The sequence below is a fragment of the Lampetra fluviatilis genome, chromosome 61 (assembly GCF_964198595.1).
Source record: "Lampetra fluviatilis chromosome 61, kcLamFluv1.1, whole genome shotgun sequence".
NCBI lineage: Eukaryota > Metazoa > Chordata > Hyperoartia > Petromyzontiformes > Petromyzontidae > Lampetra > Lampetra fluviatilis.
In genome coordinates, this window is record NC_136335.1 from 952,398 (window position 1) to 970,508 (window position 18,111).

The 18,111-nt window shown below is 49.3% G+C and overlaps 1 protein-coding gene across 2 annotated transcripts; it reads right to left on the reverse strand.

Moving 5' to 3' along the window:
- Positions 1–97: 97 nt before the first annotated feature.
- LOC144951165 (spliceosome RNA helicase Ddx39b) lies at positions 98–17,909 on the reverse strand. Of its 2 annotated transcripts, none has more exons than XM_078881302.1 (11): positions 17,854–17,909; positions 15,466–15,698; positions 13,639–13,766; positions 12,966–13,058; positions 11,136–11,319; positions 9,548–9,666; positions 5,100–5,231; positions 4,331–4,440; positions 3,108–3,252; positions 2,077–2,224; positions 98–653 (listed from the first exon to the last, which is right to left on the reverse strand). In XM_078881302.1, exons 2-11 carry the CDS (start codon positions 15,671–15,673, stop codon positions 637–639), a joined length of 1,284 nt encoding a protein of 427 aa, XP_078737428.1. In that variant the 5' UTR covers positions 15,674–15,698; positions 17,854–17,909; the 3' UTR covers positions 98–636. The 2 variants fall into 2 exon arrangements, with proteins under 2 accessions (XP_078737428.1, XP_078737429.1); XM_078881303.1 differs by having other exon boundaries at positions 17,787–17,857.
- Positions 17,910–18,111: the final 202 nt, after the last annotated feature.

Consider the following 18,111-nt stretch of genomic DNA (forward strand, 5'->3'; position numbering starts at 1 on the left):
CTCCACAAGCGGGGGGGGGCAGCCACGCTTCTGTTGGGGCCGTCACCGCTCCGCCCCTCCAACAACTCTTGACAGGACAAACTGGGGGACGCAAGAGTTGGGCAAACTCCCATTTATTTCTACAAAAACCCGAGCCTTGGCAAACACCGACCACTTCTCCCTCCCCCCCCCCCACCTTAAATCAAAAACTGACGTACACACACACAGGCACATCACCGCGGCACACATCACCGTGGGCAAAGGGTGGGTGGGTGGTGATGTCGATCATACAACCACGTAAATAAAATGTACTTACTGTACGTCGCTAAGTTTTTGCCAATTTATCTCAATCATGGTCAGCTCCAGGTTAATTCGAATGGGGAATGGATAATGGGGGGGGGGGGTTGATTTCATGCGGAGGGCTCTAAATCGCAGGCTGCCGAGTCCGACAGATAATAAAAACAAAAGCACGGATGAATAAAAACTGCTCACGTAACAACACCACGAACAAACTACAAGACCCCCTCTGCCCCCATCTCCTCCCAGGGACACGTGGTGGTGGTGGTTGGCAGGGAGGTTGAGTGGCTCTCCTGGCGTCGACGGAAATGGGGGTGTGGGGGGGTGGGTCCCGGTTTTCTCAGTGCCAGGTTGTCACGTTCATCTGCTCTGTTCAACTGCAAAGGGCGGGAGAGAGAACATCACAAACATTACAAACACAGCACGCTCAGAATTTCCCCGCAGTGCGTAACACACACACGTGTGCGCGCAAGGAAGCGTGCATTTTGCGATGGGTGGTTTAGGCGATCGCCAACAGCGCTGGAGATCTGCCCAACCAACTGGACATCTATATCTTCTTGGTTCTTTCGGTAAAGTCACGTAGAAGGGAAGTAATTAAATAATAAAAATAAAACATATTAAAATAATTTTAACGACGTTTTATTTTTATTATTTTATTACTTCCCTTCTACGTGACTTTACCGAAAAAACCAAGAAGATGAATCCCTGCAGTCACGAAAGCTTTAAATCGAAATTTGGACATCTATAATTAAAGGTTTTTATTTTGGGTCGGATGGCGCAAATATAAAGTGTCGTTAAACCCCTCACCACCCGACACAGCCAATTGGTAAGGTTTGTCACGTAAACAATGCATGCCAATTAGTTACTGGTTCAGCACATCCGATATTGGAGAGTATAATAGTAACATTTGCAATTCGCGTACAGTGATGGTTTTTCGCCGCGAAAGCCTACAAGCCTACGCGTTATACTCGACATCGGCGAAAGAGCTTGGTTGGTCATCAGATTCCTCCAATGCAAATACATATTTACACAATTAAGATGCTGACTAGAGTCTCAACGGCGAGTACATGGCGATCCAGGGGATATCCATCGTTGTTTAGGAGGGGCAGGCAGTGGCTATGGCAATGCACCGTGGGGTGAGGGACATCTCAAGGAGGTCCTCGGTCTTTCTACGGTGAACTCCGCCGAAAAAAATGAGCACCTGGTAACATTGTTAGGTCATGGTGCTCGCACACCCACTCCCCCCCCTCGTGTGGTCACAGAGGCCTTGACAAGTGCTCGCTAACAGCACTTGCACCAAGAGTCTGTTTAGGCAATAACAGGGGGGGACCCATTCCCACTTTGCGTGCGTGGGGAGCGGTAGTGTCGTGGTTTAGCGCACAGTGCGATAACCCGGCCCCCCCCCTCCAGAATTCGATTCCCGCTCACAGCCAACACCGGAGATGAATATCTGAACCGCTGATTACAACACCTGCCCCACCTAAGCAGACTCGGCCTTAAAATACCCCGGTGCGTTGTTGTGAACATCAAACATCAGCATTGGAAAGATAAAGTGTTGGATTCCCACTCACGGCCAACATCAGTGACGATTGTCTGAACCGGTCATAGGTCGTAGTGGTGTGTAAACATCGCCACAGGGGAGACAAAGGCAGCCCGGCGTGGTGTTGGCCACGACGACCTCCTCGTGCGCCGGTGACGGCCTTCAGGCGCTACTCACCAACAGCATTTGGCCCAAGGGTCTGCGAAAGGCTACCCGGGAGATGTGTGTGTGTGTTTGTGCGCGCGAGAGGGACGTCGTACTGTAGGAGGAGAGGTCGATCTCGTCGGGCAGCTCGCTGACGTTGACCTCGAAGCGATCCTGCACGTCGTTCAGGATCTTGGCGTCGTTTTCGTCCGACACAAACGTCACCGCCAGTCCCTTGGTGCCGAACCGACCGGCACGGGCGACCTGGGGGGGGTAGGTGGACGGACGTCAACAAAGTGAGCAATCAAAAAATTAACCCGTAAAAACAAAGTTTTTCACTATAAATCCTTTATATGCGTGGCGGCTAGAGTCCTCTCGTCCTCTGGCTTGAGATGGCTGCCACCTATGGGTCAGATGATTGCCTGCCACCATTAAGCAATTGGTAATTAAATATAATTTATTTTTTCCTAAAAAGTGTAAAATTTTGGAACAAAAAATTTCACAAAAATAAATTGCCACGCACAACGAGTCTGTTTGGAAAATGTCAGCTCGATTGGATCACGGGAAGTGGGTTAAAAAACGACCGAAAAATTTGCACGGTCGTAAGCGCGCAAGCAAGCAAGCGAACTGAATATAAAGGATTTAAAAAGACAAGAGGCCACAATGTACACTTATGTAGAACTATTTACAAACAGTACATAGCCATGTCACAGGGCCTCCCTTTGCTGGTATCAAAATATAGTAAGGTTAACTCTTCTGACAATAAAACAGACAATATACTACCATGTTCGCAAGCATGTGTGGCTAATGCAGACACGATTCCTTGCAGAAGGTTTCCGTTTGGTATTTTAACATCTTAACACAACTGTTTTATCGCCAGAAAAACAGTAAAGCCCATTATTATAGTACGTAGCCAACCGTGATAATCGGAGGTGCGAGCGAGGGAAGAACCCAAAGACAAAAAGCCGTTCTAAAATAAATCCGTTTTCAATAGAGATTTCAAAGTGCGTTGGCGCCAGTACCTATGATTGCCTGCACGGGCACACAAGGGGGTGGTTGGCCAGCGCCACGCCCGGCCGCCTTTGTCTCCCCAGTGGCGATGTTTACCAGACATATGTGATAAAAGGAGCTTCCCCCGCAGGCTCACCCTGTGCAGGTACGTGTCCGAGTCCTCAGGCATGTCGTAGTTGAACACGATGTTGACTCGCTCGATGTCCATGCCACGGCCAAAGAGGTTTGTGGCCACGAGGATGCGCCGCTGGAAGTCCTTGAACTGCTGGTAACGCGACAACCTGCGGCACGCGCACGTCACCACGACCGGCCGTTACCACCAACCACCACGAGCTGTAGCATTCCTCCACAAGTGTTACTACAACCACCAACAGTGGTCGTGCTAGCACTCGCACGACCATGTTTTTGTTTTGTTTTTACAATGCGTAAAAGCCCATGGAGCTAAGAATATATTTTCAAGGACCCATCCAAAGACAAATATGCCCCGTAGAGCCTTCAGACTGTTGGGGGCAAGTGCTGCTAGCGAGTAGCACATGAGGTGGTGGGTGGCCAGCACCACGTCCGGCCGCGTTCATCTCCCCAGTGGTGATATTTACACGGCACCAGGCACTCATCTGAGGCAGAGTCGATCTAGGGGAGGCCAAGGACCAGTTCAGATAATCGCCACCGATCTTGGCCGTGAGTGGGAATCAAACTTCGGGTCCCCGCTTTCGTAGCTCCCCCATAACCACCACAACCACTAACAAGAGAGTGCCAACCACTCGCACTGCCATTCATTTTCAGAATCAGAAGTTTGTTGAAGCTCTTTTTCCAAAGGCACATCCCACCAACAGCGTTATCAACACCAATGCAAGCAGGATCACAACCACCAACACCGCAAGCACAAACATTTCGCACGGCGCAACTGAAACACCACCACCATGCACACAGGCTTTTAGGTTTGATCGCGTAAATATGTGTCAATAAACCCGCCATTGTAAGGTTTAAATCTTGACCTAAAGCTTTCGCGACTGGAGGAATTCGTACTCTTTGGGTCTTTCGGTAAAGTCACGTAAATAGAAAAACAGAACGTGCCAATTCGTCACTGGTACAGCACACCGGTGCGTTGGAGAGCAAAGCCACAACATTTACAATCTGAATGTGGACTTCTCCACAAATCTGGCTGTTGCCTAAATTAAGCTCGTTGTAATTACTGACCTTACCAATTGGCCGAGTCGGGTGGCGGCGGGTTTAACACATTTATATATTTACGCGAACCAACCCAAAAACACCTGTATTATGGTTATTGGTCGCGAAAGTCTACTACGTTAGACTGACCACCACCACCACCATGCACAAGCGGCCACCACAAGGGCTCACCTCTCCTCTTGCGCCATGCCACGGTGAATGGCGATCGCCGGGAAGTTCTGCTCAATCAGCAGCTGCGCCAGAGCCATGCAGCGCTGCACCGACTTTACGAAGATCACCACCTGCACATGGACACGCCATCACAACCGTTACGCACGCGCGCTAGACCTCCAGGCACACACCATCACAACCGTTATGCACGCGCGCTAGACCTCCAGGCACACGCCATCACAACCGTTACGCACGCGCGCTAGACCTCCAAGCACACGCCATGGCAGCCGTTACACTAGCGGTGGGGAACATCCGGCCAGAGGGCCTTATAAGGCCCGCAAAATCATTTGGTCTGGCCCTGCCAAGGCAACCGCACGACTCGAAATTCAATAAATCTAGGCGCATTTTTCATAGCAACAAATGTAATTTTGTACGGCCCGCGAATGATGTTATAAATATCCAAATGGCCCTTGGCAGAAAAAGGTTCCCCACCCGTGTTACAGACACGCCATCGCAACCGTTACAAACACCTACAGCCACACGCTATCCCAACCGTTACACGCGCTAGACCTACCAGGCAAACGCCATCACAACCACGACACCTACCATTCGCTACATTATCCATAAACGTTTTTGGGTTAGATGGCGTGTCATTGACCCACCCCCTTCTTGCTGCAAGGCGCGATAAAGCGATGCTGTGCCAACTCGGCCGCCAAACCATGGCGAAACCACGGTGGGGGTTTGGTCGATCCGCGTGGCCTGCCGTGCCCCGGTGTTGTTTTTGCCGCACCTGGTTAAACTCGAGCACATCGAGCAGATCGAAGAGCTTGCGGTTCTTCTCGTTGTCCTTCAGCTTCACGTAGTACTGCTGCAGCCCGTGCAGCGTCAGCTTCGTCTCGTCGTCCACAAACACCTCCATAGGCTAGCGGCAGGACCCGGTAGGTGGGGGGCGGGCGGGGGGGGGGGGGACCGTGCGAGCATTACACGCACAACGACAGAGGGGAGACGCCGCACACGCGAGACGACGGGAGGGGGGCACGCGCAGACGAAGGGAACCACACGCGCATGCAGACGAGCCAGAGGCAAACGAACACGCGCACACACACGCAATAGACATGGCACACCAACGAAAAGATACGTGAGAATACGAATACACAAACGGACAACCAACGTGTACACACGACTACCTTGCATGAGCGCAGACACGAACAAGTGTACACAACTGCAGAGACAAGCCATACCCACCATAACCCATGCAAGGCAGACCACTGCACTCATTGCCACCACCACTCCCCACTATTGGAGCCTGCTGGGTCTCAGGAATCTGCTCGATAGCTGTGAAAGCACCCTCAATAATCGGAAACCAGTGCCGTAAGAACACACTTATGGCACATTTTACAATTATTCATTTTCCCGCGATTCACAGATCTTGCGGTGTGCATCAAAATCAGTTCTCTTGATTTCGAAGCGGTGGAAGGACGAATGTCAGTTAAACTTTAGAGTTTAGCCCGTTAAATGAGGACCGGTGTGTTATGCTGCACCGCCAACACGTCCATAGACAAAACTCAGCACTGGCAATATGAACACCGCCAGAGGCGTGTCAGTCTGAACCCGGTGTATCGAAGAGGAATACCACCTTTGCTCAAATGTGGTCTCCTGCGTTCAGCCCGCTTTCATAAACTTGATACTACGGCGGGCATCTCGAGGTAACCGAGACAGGATTTGCTCGGCACTTGGAATACAAGTGGCCCACGCAGAGCCTACCTGCTGCTAAATGTCGTCTTTGGTGTTTTCAGCGACACAGACATTTAACAATTTAGTTTATTCCCAATTTGAGGAACCCACTTAAAAAATTGTAGCACGACAGTTGTGCGATCGATCCTGCAGTCAAACTGTGGTCTCCGACATCAACTTTACAGTGGCACGCCTTCGCTGAAGATTAACCATCATAGGTCGTTCTGCCATATACACTTCCACGGGCCGTTACAAAAATGTGGTCCGCTCGAGTTCCGAATGGATGCTTCATGTCCGTGCCACGGCACTGAAAGCACAATTGGGATCAAAGTTGGGAAGAGAAAATTATTTATCGGCACTATTAAAGTATGGAGACATTTTCAGCCTTGTATAACCAACTTCACAGCAGTGAACTTTGGTTATAGTTAAAACCTGGATCAGCGCGGTGGGAGTCCAGGGTCAGTCCTGCACGAAATGGGTTTTGTGTAGCAAGTGTGTCGACTGCACAGTGGTACTGGATGTTTAAACAGTGGTGGGCCAAGACAAACAACACAAAACTATCTCCAGTAGAACCTGCCACAGCAACTAGGGGAGCCAATGAGCTCTCTTTTGTGAACCCAACCCACCAGTCTTCCTTCCAATATCAACTCAAAACAACATACGGCAGCAGTCACAACACCAACAGCACCCGCCATAGAACACAGCATTCGCCAGCCCGGTGAGCAGAAGAGAGTCAAGCAGTCGGAGGTGGTCAAGTTAAGCGTCAGCCAGTCAACATTGAAGTCGTGACCATCTAGGGAAGTGTGTAAACACTAGCTAGTGTAACAGACAAGGCAGTCATTTAATCAGTTATTTGGTCAATACCAGTTAAGACAGTTTTTTCAGCCCAGTCAACAAGTTAGCCCAAACAGGTTGGTATACATACACGAGTCTGTCAACACAATCTAGATCAGTTAGTCGAAAGCCATGTCAGGGCAGTCGGTCAACACGAGCTATCATGAAAAGTCCCTGCAAGAATAACATTTGTATAATTAGTGGCACTATCCTCATCAGGCCAAGGCTCCAATATAGCCACGTCGGCAATTGCCGATTGTGCTGGAAAATCGACAAAAATGAGCCGGCACTCCCATATGGCGAGGAGTTATGGGGTTGCGGCTAGCCCGGCAAACACAACACCCTCCGATCACCTGTCGGCTCGGGTTTTTGAGAGGCCAGGTTGTTTGGCTCATGAGTCTCGAGAACCACACAGTGGTGTGGGTGAGCGAGCAGGTTTTTTTTTGGGATCGTCACAAGCACACGAGATACAACTCGCGTGGCTTTGTTAGGTGTTGTTCTTAAGACCGAGCAGCCTTAACGGATAACATTGCCAAATGCTGCAGCACAGAACTACAGTCAAGTCTGCAAACAGAGCATCAAAGAGCAATTTGTGTGGAGAAATGGTGAGACAAATGGAGACGTAGGTAGTGGAAGAGGCAAGTGTGATTGTGGGAAGAGATTAACACAAACAAGGCAAAACAGCTCCACCACTGGGTTTCCAATTTGCTTTTAACTGGTTCAAGTGATCCGAGTATAAAAGCACACAATTTAAAATAATCCCATCATGACCTAGGTAATTATTTACTCTTACATTACATATTAAAACTGCAACTAATTTTTCTTTATTTTTTTTTTATGCATTCAGCATATGCAAGATTGGGTTAAATAATTTTAAGGTCATAATCCAATACAGTGGCCAGCACAATTGAGTTAATGTTCCAAAAACGGCTCTTGCAAATTGAGACATTTAACAAAGAGTGGCTGATGAGACCCTGCAGCTCAAAACGAGATCCAATTTGCTTGCGTAAACAAATAATGCTCGACAGTATCGGTTCTGGAAAGCCATGAAGTTGACGGAATAGAGCGCTTATTTTACATGTTGAAACGCAAAGCAAAGTTCTGCTTATACCTGCCGCGTGCCAAGGCTGGTTTAACAACCCTACAGGAACCCCAGTGAGAAACAGCGAGACAAACAAGATACGGATATAGTGAGGGGGAGGGAGTGGGGGGGGGGGCAGCACAGACACGGCAGGAAGGAGGGGGGTGTGGGGAGTGTGCGGGCAAAAGGGACGAAGGGGGGGCGGTGTCGATGTCGTTGCCGTTCAGGCTCCGGTAGTGCCGGACGGACGGGGGAGAGACATCACCACCACCGCCGCCACCGCCGCCGCTGCCGCCACCACCGCCGCCGCCAGCGAGCCAGGGTCGTCGCGCCTCGGCCACTTCACCTTCGCGGCTCCCTTCTCCCTCCGGCGAGAGCAGCAGACGCTGCCCCCCTCCCTCCGCTAGGCTCCCCCAGAAGGTCGACTCCAGACCCCCCCCGATGGGTGGACGGCAATGCGGCTGGGCGATTAGGACGCGCCAAGAAAGCCGGAGGGCTAGGTACGTGGCACGGGCCGTGCCGAGGGCTAGGCTAGCGTTTGTCGATGCTGCTGGGCTAGCTGCTCGAACGTTGGGCTAGTTTTTGGTGAAGCTGCTCGAAGGTTTGGCGACGCTGCGCCGATGCTAGGCTGGCTTTTTGGTGAAGATGGGCTTGGATGTGCCGACTGCTAGGCTCGGCGCAGGAACTCTGGGCTGGCTTTGGAAATGTTTGGCTAGCTGCACTAATGCCTACGATCTAGCTGCACTACCGCTAGACTGGCTGCACGGATGTTGGGCTAGCTGCAGGTACTCCATTACGCGCTGTACTAACTCCCCCAAGCTAGGTGAGAATAAGCACTGGACTCGTTGCACTAATGCTGAGGTAGTTGCAGGTACTCTGTGCTAGATGCAGGAATCTGTGGGCTTGTTTCACGGACGATGATCATGCTCTGGGCTGCTGGCTGCCGGCTGCCCTAATGCTGAACTAGCTGCAGGAACTCTCGGTTAGCTGTCCTAACAATGTACTAATGCTGGAGTAGTTGCAGGAACACTGGGGCAGGGTTTTTTTGAGCTAGTTGCCACTAACGCTGTCCTAGTTGCAGGAACACTTTGAAAGGATCTTTGGACAAGTTGCAGGAAAACTGTGGGCTGCGTCATAGACTTGGGTGCACACACTAACGCTGGACTAGCTGCGCTAATGCCGGACGTGCTATAACAAAACCGTGGATTCAACCGCAGGATGGATGGGGCCTACAGTTGTGACGATGATGCTATGGGCGCAAGGACGCGGGACCGCCTGCAGCGGAACTTGTGAACCTGACTCCCGACTGCACTGTGACGCGACGCCAACGCAAAGCGGAAAGAAAAATAACGCGCGGAAGGAAAAATAACGAAACGCTCGCCACGCGGTCTTCTTCCCACGCGACCCCTCGCGACGCGACCTGACGCTGCCCTAAGCTTCGTGAGCCTACGACTACCCCTGGTTGCAGAGTGGGCCCCACCCTTCGCCCCCCCCCGCTCTCCCTCCTGGGTACAGCGGCGGCGAGCGATGGTGCCCGGACGGTGCTGGGTGACGTTGCGATGAGGGGAGCGAGCAAGCGGAGTAATTACATCTTGCATGAACTTGCGACAGACGGGGCGAATCTCCTTGCTCAGAGTGGCGCTGAACATCATGACCTGCTTCTCGTGAGGGGTCATGCGGAAGATGTCCTGCACGTCCCTCCGCATGTCTACACAGATGACGCACACGCATACACACAGGGGAAACGTGGTTAGGTGGTGTGGTTAATATTGCGGACGTGGACAAGTGACATGTTAACTACCTCGCCTGGTATACAGGAGGCTGTGAGTTAGATCCAGACCCTGATGCCTATTGTATATTTTGAGTTTGCAGGTCTCTATCCCAGTGGATTTTTCTCCTGTGTCCTCCAGTTTTGTTCCTTCCACATTTGGAATCAAATCCGTTTAGAGTATCTGGCTACTACTATAAATGTCTACGTGATAAGCCACTTTGTTGACTGGTAATAAGTATGGGCTGCGCTGTTGGGTGTGCGGAGTTGGGATTAAGGGCCTTGACCACACACGGCTAACATTGTGACCGCATGTTTAAGGTGGCGGGTGCGCAGCGAGGGGAATGACCGTTCAGGCTATACAGAGGATCTGTCTTTGTAGCCAAGACTATAGCTGCGGTGTTCGGGGTATGGCCATATGGGGGTTACCTTGAGACGACCATGTCTATCAGTGTGAGTACACACTTTAAGATTATCACCGCAGAGTTAACACCTTAACACTTTTTTCTTCTTGGTTCTTTTGGTAAAGTTACGTGACTTTTACCGAAAGAACCAAGAAGATGAATCCCTGCAGTCACGAAAGCTTTAAATCGAAACCTTAACACTTATAACGACCATGACTTCATTGTTAAGACCAGTATTGTGTTGAGACCATGTCTGCTATTGAGGCTGTGAGTATGCGGTCAAGACCAGGACAGTATTGTTGACCACAACAAGAAGGTCTTTGGGTTAGACCGGCGTAAACATCAATGTGCTGTTAACCCCACCAATCACCCAACACGGCCAATCAGTCAGGTTTTTCACGTATACAAAACGTGCAAGTTAGTTACTACTACAACACACCCATGTGTTGCATAGTAAACCCAGAACTGTGATGGATTGAAAGGTGATGCCATGACTTAACTTATTATGAACGTGGCTTCGCTGTTAAGACCGCAACTATGTCTGCAGCTATTGAGGCTGTGAATGCGCCGTCAAGACTGGGACGGTATTGTTGTGCCGATAAAAATGTGGCTGCGCTGCTAAGACCACGACGAGGCTGCAGCGGCGAGGGGGGGGGGTACAACCGGGTCGGCGTTGTTGCGTTGGTTATGACTAGGCCTCGGCAAGGTAAGGTAATTTACCCTTTTTACCGGGTAAAAGGGTAAAGGTGTCGACATGCCAAGGGATAAGGGTAGGGTAAAGGTAGGCTCGTTGCTTTTACCTTTTACCTTACCTGCTAAAGGGTAAAAGGTAGGGTAGAGTGATTGTATTGTGGTAAGGTAAAAGGTAGGGTAAAGGTAGCCTCGTTGTTTTTACACTTTTACCTTACTTTGCCGAGGCCTAGGTATGACCAGGGTTGCGAAGCGGTTACGACCGCGGTGGTGTGAGGGTTACGATCGCGCGGCGAGTGATGAGGCGTTGCGTACCGAGTTGCTCGAGCATCTTGTCGCACTCGTCCAGGATGAAGTGCTTGACGTGCTTCAGGTTCAGGGTCTTGTTCCTGGACAGGGCCAGGATGCGGCCCGGCGTCCCCACCACGATGTGAGGGCAGTTCTTCTTCAGCACCTCCTCGTCCTTCTTGATGGACAACCCTCCGAAGAACACGGCCACCTGGGAGGGACGAGACCGCCGCGGTCAAGCTACAGGAACACCGTGCACTTTCGTCTGGTTAGGGACCAGAGCATGGACGAATGTCAAAGCGGAGCCTTTATTTAGCGCGCAGATTTATTTTGGCCGGTGAAAAACGTACATGCAAATAACTACAGTGACTATATAGCACATGCGTGCGAAACCTAAATAAACAAAAATAAGAATAAATAAACAAAACTAAATAAACTAAATACCTTCAAATTTTTTTTTTGCGCAAGTAAACACGATAGTATTACTGTTATCACAAAAATAACTATTGTTTACAGTACAATCAAAGAAATAAGTACAGTATTAATATGAATAAACACAAATACAAGAGATGCTCAATGAACGACTTCTATTCAAAGACTGAACGGAAAAGACAGCGCGTGGCACTAATGTGGTGGAAGGTTTGGGACGAAATGGGACGAAATAGGAAAGCGCGTGGACGAAATTTGAAATGCCGTTATACAGTAAAACCTTGGATTGCGAGCACAATTCGTTCCGGAAACGTGTTTGTAATCCAAAGCACTCGTATAGCAAAGCACTCGTATATCAAAGCACTCGTATATCAAAGCACTCGTGTATCAGTTGTTATCACGTGACGCTCGGCAGACAAAGCGTATGCACGTACTACTCGTATTGCAAGACCTCGCTCGTTTATCAAATTAATATTTATTTAAAAAATGTGCTCGTCTTGCAAAACACTCGCAGACCAGGTTACTCGCAAATCAAGGTTTTACTGTAATTGAAAACGGCCGATGAAAGTCAAGGTATTGCTGTACTTCCAAAGAACAGGGCTATAACCACGTCAAACCTCCTACCTGTAAAGATGGTTTAATACGTAGGCTTTCGCCATCAGTATTATCCGTAATAAAGGATTTCGTTGGGTTACCTCGCGTAAATATAAGTGAAATTAACCCACCACCGTCCAATTAAGTAAGGTTTGGTACGTAAACAGAATATGCCAATTCGTTACTAGTACACCGGTGTGTTTCAGTAGTAACTAATTGGATGTACGTGTACGTCATACGTTTTTCTTTCACGTCAACAAACGCACCCGGAAGAAAAACTAAAATAATTTTTATTTTAAGTTGTCGTGACTGCAGGAATCCACTCTTTGGTAGAAAAATAAATCACGACGTTTTGATCACAACACAAGCAAGATACAGCAGTTCAACTGCTGTATCTTTCTACCTGATGACGATTGTTTGCGTTGCGATCGAAACGTCGTGATTTATTATTAATTTTCTACCTACATAACTTTACCGGAAGAACCAGTATAAAATATTTTTTATCGGCACCGAGGCTCCGACAAGCCATGCGGGAGGGCGTGTGGAACAGTTTGGTGCCAGCTATCAGAGTGTGGCGGCCACGTCACTACGATTCCCTGCGACGGGTAACATCTTTCAAAATAACGGCGCTACGTCTCTCGAAATAAAATTAACGCCAAACCGCTCGCGCGTTCCGAGATTCGGCGGTGAACGGGACCCCTCCCCCCTACGACTTGAAAATGTTTTGGAACGGGAAAAGGTGTAAAAACCAAGGGTATTTAGAAGTCCCGAGCGTGTGGTGATGTTGAGTGTGTACACGACGGGGGTGGATGCGGGTGTGCAATGCCCCCTCACCTTCACGGTAGGCATGTACTTGGAGAAGCGCTCGTACTCCTTGCTGATTTGGAAGGCGAGCTCACGGGTGTGGCACATCACCAGCACCGACACCTGGCACGGGAAACACGCGGCGGGTGAGCGACGCAGAGGCGAGCGAAAAGCGTCTCCTTTCCTCGATAACTCGCACGCCCTCGTGAATTATTCATGCATCTATTTTACAAAAGTTCAAAGTTATGTCATGGAGACAGTTGATAAGAGTACCGTAGAAAAATCTCTGAGAGTATTTCTTTCTCCCAAGTCAATGTTGGCCGGAAGCGGGAAAGAGACACCCTTCTCTGGGTTAGCGGCACAAGTGGAGTAACCACTTCACCACTGCTCGTTCTAAAGACTAAACATCCCCCGTATAGCCTTAACAGGCTGTTCGGGCAAGTGCTGTTAGCGAGCACCAAGGCGGTGGGTGTCCAGTACCACGCCCGGTCGCCCTAGTCTCCCCCTTAGCAATATTCATTTGAGGACGAGTCGTACCTAGGAGAGGCCCGGGACCGGTTCAGATAACCGTCAAGTGTTGGTGGCCGTGAGCGGGAATCGACCTCGGTTCACCGGGTTCATAGCGCAGTGGTACAACCGATACACGCCACCAGCTCGCCCCTCTCACGCACACACACACACGGGAGCGGGGCAAGAGGCGTACCTGTCCATCGGTGGGCTCCAGCTGCTGTAGGGTGGCCAGCACGAACACGGCTGTCTTGCCCATACCCGACTTGGCCTGGCACAGCACGTCCATGCCCAGAATGGCCTGGGGGATGCACTCGTGTTGCACTGGTAGGGAAAAGACAAAGATTTCAACCCTTTATAACCCATGGAGTCAGGCACGCACACCATCAGATGCAGACGCAAGAGATCCATAAGATTCGGTCACACCGAAGCCACCACTAAGATTGTATTATTTTGCCCCATCCCCCCCCCCCCCCTTTCCATGCTTTCCTATTCTGGTGCTCCATATTCTCCCCTGTTTAGTTCCTGCTTCGTAGGACACAGCCAGAGAACACCTGAACCCCCCCCCACCCCCACACTATGCACACATTGGACTCCAGTCATGTTAACTGTTGAAAATACAAAGAGTCCATTGCACGTGTGTATGCCTACAGCAAACATCTCCCTGAATCTCAAAAAAATCTGGCGGCCCAATCCTAGTTAGTGTTTGGATGGGAAACCAGCAGCACATACCAGGTGCTGTTGGCAGCGGTGAATGTGCCGGTATTTGACGGTACGCCATAGGGGCCAATTCATTTAGTACGTACGCATGGAGGGGGGGTTAACCCATATGCGTACGCTTGCGAATTTTGGGTCTATTGACAATGTACGTACGCATAGGAAACGGGGGGGGGTTTAGCCTCGATAATAATTTGTCTACATTGGCCTTCAAATGAGCTGCAGTCCAGTTTCTTCAGCTGTCAGACAACAAGTACTACCGGGAGAAGTAGGCCTGTGGGAGAGGTGTCACTTGTATGCCACCGTAACCCTGACTGATCACTATCACGCAGCTCAGCAAAATAAGTCGCCATGGTACGCAACTTAATTCTTTAATGCCACAGGCGGTGGACTGTTTGCTTAAACACGTTAATATTATTAATCCTTGATCGTTTCTGCGTGGATTAAATATCGATTGTTATCTATTACCCCTGTATACCTAGTAAAGTGTCATTCTCGTGAGGATCCTGACCAAGTTTTCACAGTAGGAGGCGCTGTTGCTACGCATCATACCCAACAACACTATCAATGAAACTGGTATTTCGTACTCTGGAACTGGTCTTTCGCTTTGGGAGAGACCCCAGAGAATTCCAGTGGCTAGATATTAACTTCCTCACCTGGTATACAGGAGGTCGTGGGTTCGCTCCCAACCCTGATAACCTGCTGTTTATTCAGAGTTTGCATGTTCTCCCCATGGTCATGTGGATTTTTCTCAAGAGTCCACCAGTTTTTCCCCTACACATTTAGCAACATGCGTTTAGAGTATTTGGCTGCTATAAATTTCCACGTGACGATAAGCCACGTCGTTGAGCTGTTATTTGCAATAGCCAAGGTCGCTTCGGGGCAAAAAAAGCAGCTACATCGCTCAGTGGGCCTTACCTGGTAAAAAAATAACCCAAAGCAGAACAAGGGTTGCCACATCTTCTTGGTTCTTTCGGTAAAGTCACGTAGAAGGGAAATAATAAAATAATACAAATAAAACATATTAAAATAGAAATAAATATTGATATTTTATTTATATTTTATTATTTCCCTTCTACGTGACTTTACCGAAAGAACCAAGAAGATGAATCCCTGCAGTCACGAAAGCTTTAAATCGAAGGGTTGCCACAGTCGAGAATGTAACCCCCGGCACATTCTCGCTCCATCACCCTGCCACCAAATTTCTCGTCTTTGACGCGCAAAATCAAATCAAATCACAGAGCCACTTTGGGAAGGGGGCGACGTCAAATTGCTTTTACCACCATCCGGCGGCCTCGCTGCTCACCCTCGGACGGGTGCTCAAAGCCGCAGTCGACGATTGCCCGCAGCAGCTCCGGCTTGAGCAGGAAGTCCCGGAAGCCGGAGCTGTGGATGGAGACGTAGGAGCCCTTCACCTCCTTCTTGACGGGTGCCTCCGTCGCCTCGGCCGCCACCACATTCTCCTCGTCGTCCTCGTAGTCCAAGAGCTCGTTCTCAACGTCGTTCTCTGCCATCGTGCGAGTAAGGGGGGGTTGTTTCCTGCGATGTGGGGGGGGGGGGGGGGAAATCACACGGGCAAATTTAACGAGCCCGGCCTACTAGAAACTTAAATTTAAGGGACCTCCCTTGCCTGTTTCCAAATACAACAATAGGTTTTACCATTTTTGGCAATAAAAAAAATATTAAAACACCAAACTGAAACCTTTTACAAGGCATGTTTTATTTTTATTATTTCCCTTCTACGTGACTTTACCGAAAGAACCAAGAAAAAGGCATGTCTGCATTAACCACAGTACTTGTGAACATTCAAACGAAACATGCTCTGACAGTATATGATGCATTGTCTTTCCCATGATGCAGCTGCTCCCCCCAGAGCTCTCAGTGTCCTGATCGTGGCATTGTCTTCGTGCTGTTCGCCTGTTGGCGTCCTCTGGTCTAACACTGTTTGAGAATAGGCTCTAAAGAAAGCTGTCTCTGGTGCGGACCAATACAATATCAAATACAACGCATATACTATCAGAGCAAGTTTTTTTTGTTTGCATGTTCACCACAAGTATGTGTTGCTAATGCAGACATGATTCTTTGCAAAAAGGTTCCTGTTTGGCGCTTTAACATCTTAACAACCGTTGTATTGCCAGGAAGGGTAGAACATTTATATTTATTTTACCATGTATAAGAGCCCCATTACAGAGCACGTGTAGCTCTTTTTTCAGAAGCGACCTGGTCACCGCAAGTGATAGTTCAACTAAGTGCGGCAAGGCTTTTATAATCCTGTGGAGATTTATAGCAGCGGACAAATAACTCCAAAACGCGTGATGTTCATTCTAAAATGCGGGGGAGGAAAAATCCACGCGACCACGAGAGCACGCAAACTCCAAATCTACAACAGGAGCCCGAACGAACACGGTTTCAAAATCCGATGTAAACTTTGGTGCAGCAGCTCTTTCTCCTATGTCATCAGTTCCCCTGCTCGATCTGTTCCACCTGATGATGGTTGCTTGTGTTGCGATCGAAACGTCGTGAGAATTATTTTATTGGTTAATTATTATTATTATTTAATTATTTCCATTCTACGTGACTTTACCGAAAGAACCAAGAAGATGAACACGGCTTCGTTACCTGCCAGGCGAGGTAGCCAACACATCTCGCTAGCACTGCGACCAGGCATGCTCACGATATCTCGATGAAATCAATCTTGATTTGAAGCTTTCGTGACTGCAGGAATCCATACTCTTTGGTTCTTTCGGTAAAGTCACGTAGGTAGAAAAAGATAATAAATCACGACGTTTCGATCGCAACACAAGCAATCGGCTGCTATAAATCTCGAGGGTCACCCACGCGTTGCATTCTCAGCAGGCCCCCTGCAGACCACCACCACATCATCATCACTTGCATTCGATAACCATCAATATACATTATCACTCATCATCACTCGCATTCGATAACCATCAATATACACTCGTCACTTACGCTCTCACACCTCCCGTTTATGGCTTTGTTCCGGGTCAAACCCTCCTTTCCCTCCTCCCCAACACTTTGCACGGGGGTACAAACGCCACCAACTTCGTGTTCAAATCTCACAACTCTTTGGGCCGAAACAAATTTAGAAGCTTCCAGCATCAGGCAGCAAATTCCTGAAGCCGTGGGCCTCGGCGTCGTCAGCCATTGTCCATCCACTGCTGGATGACGGCCATGTTGTTAGATTCGTGTTGTTCTACATTGGTACTCGAGGCACTGACTCTGTACTCGAGACAAACTTGCCACGGTCTTAACAACGATACTACTACAGACATGTTTATTAGAAATGAACACGTTTGATCATTGTCCGGTCATCGCTATTCACGGATACGTTAGCCAGCTACGACATATCAGCCACTCGTTTAAAACACACGCTCTCGTCACAACCACCGACACGTTAACAGTGCATTGCGATTTGAAAAAATATATTTAAGTCGTTTAACAATTAAATTTGAGGAGGGGGTGGGAATGGAACCCCGCCTCGACTAGGCCTGCAACAAATAGGCCCCCGTCGCGTCTCCGCAGCAGTCCCTAGCGCGTCGCGACGAGATCGATGCCGTGCCCCGAGCTTGCCGACACGACGAGAAGCCGAGTGGAGAGGGAAATTACGGCGGATGGCGACGGATGGTGACGGATGGCGAAGGATGGCGACGGCGACTTTCTCAACTCCGCTTACCTGGGATGAGCAACGCGTACAAGACGACAAGATGGCGGCTGTGCGGGGGGGGAGGAGTCGAGGGGGGTGGCTTTATAAAGCGGATCTATTAGGACCCCGGATTGAGGTAGCCACAGCTTACTGCCTGTCAGAATTGTTATTTACTTTACAATGTTTTGATTGCTGTGCTAAGAAAAAATGGCCATTGCCCGATTTGTTGCCCGTTTTAATTTTTTTCTAAGGCCACGGTGTATTATTGATAAATGTGTTTGAGTTTTA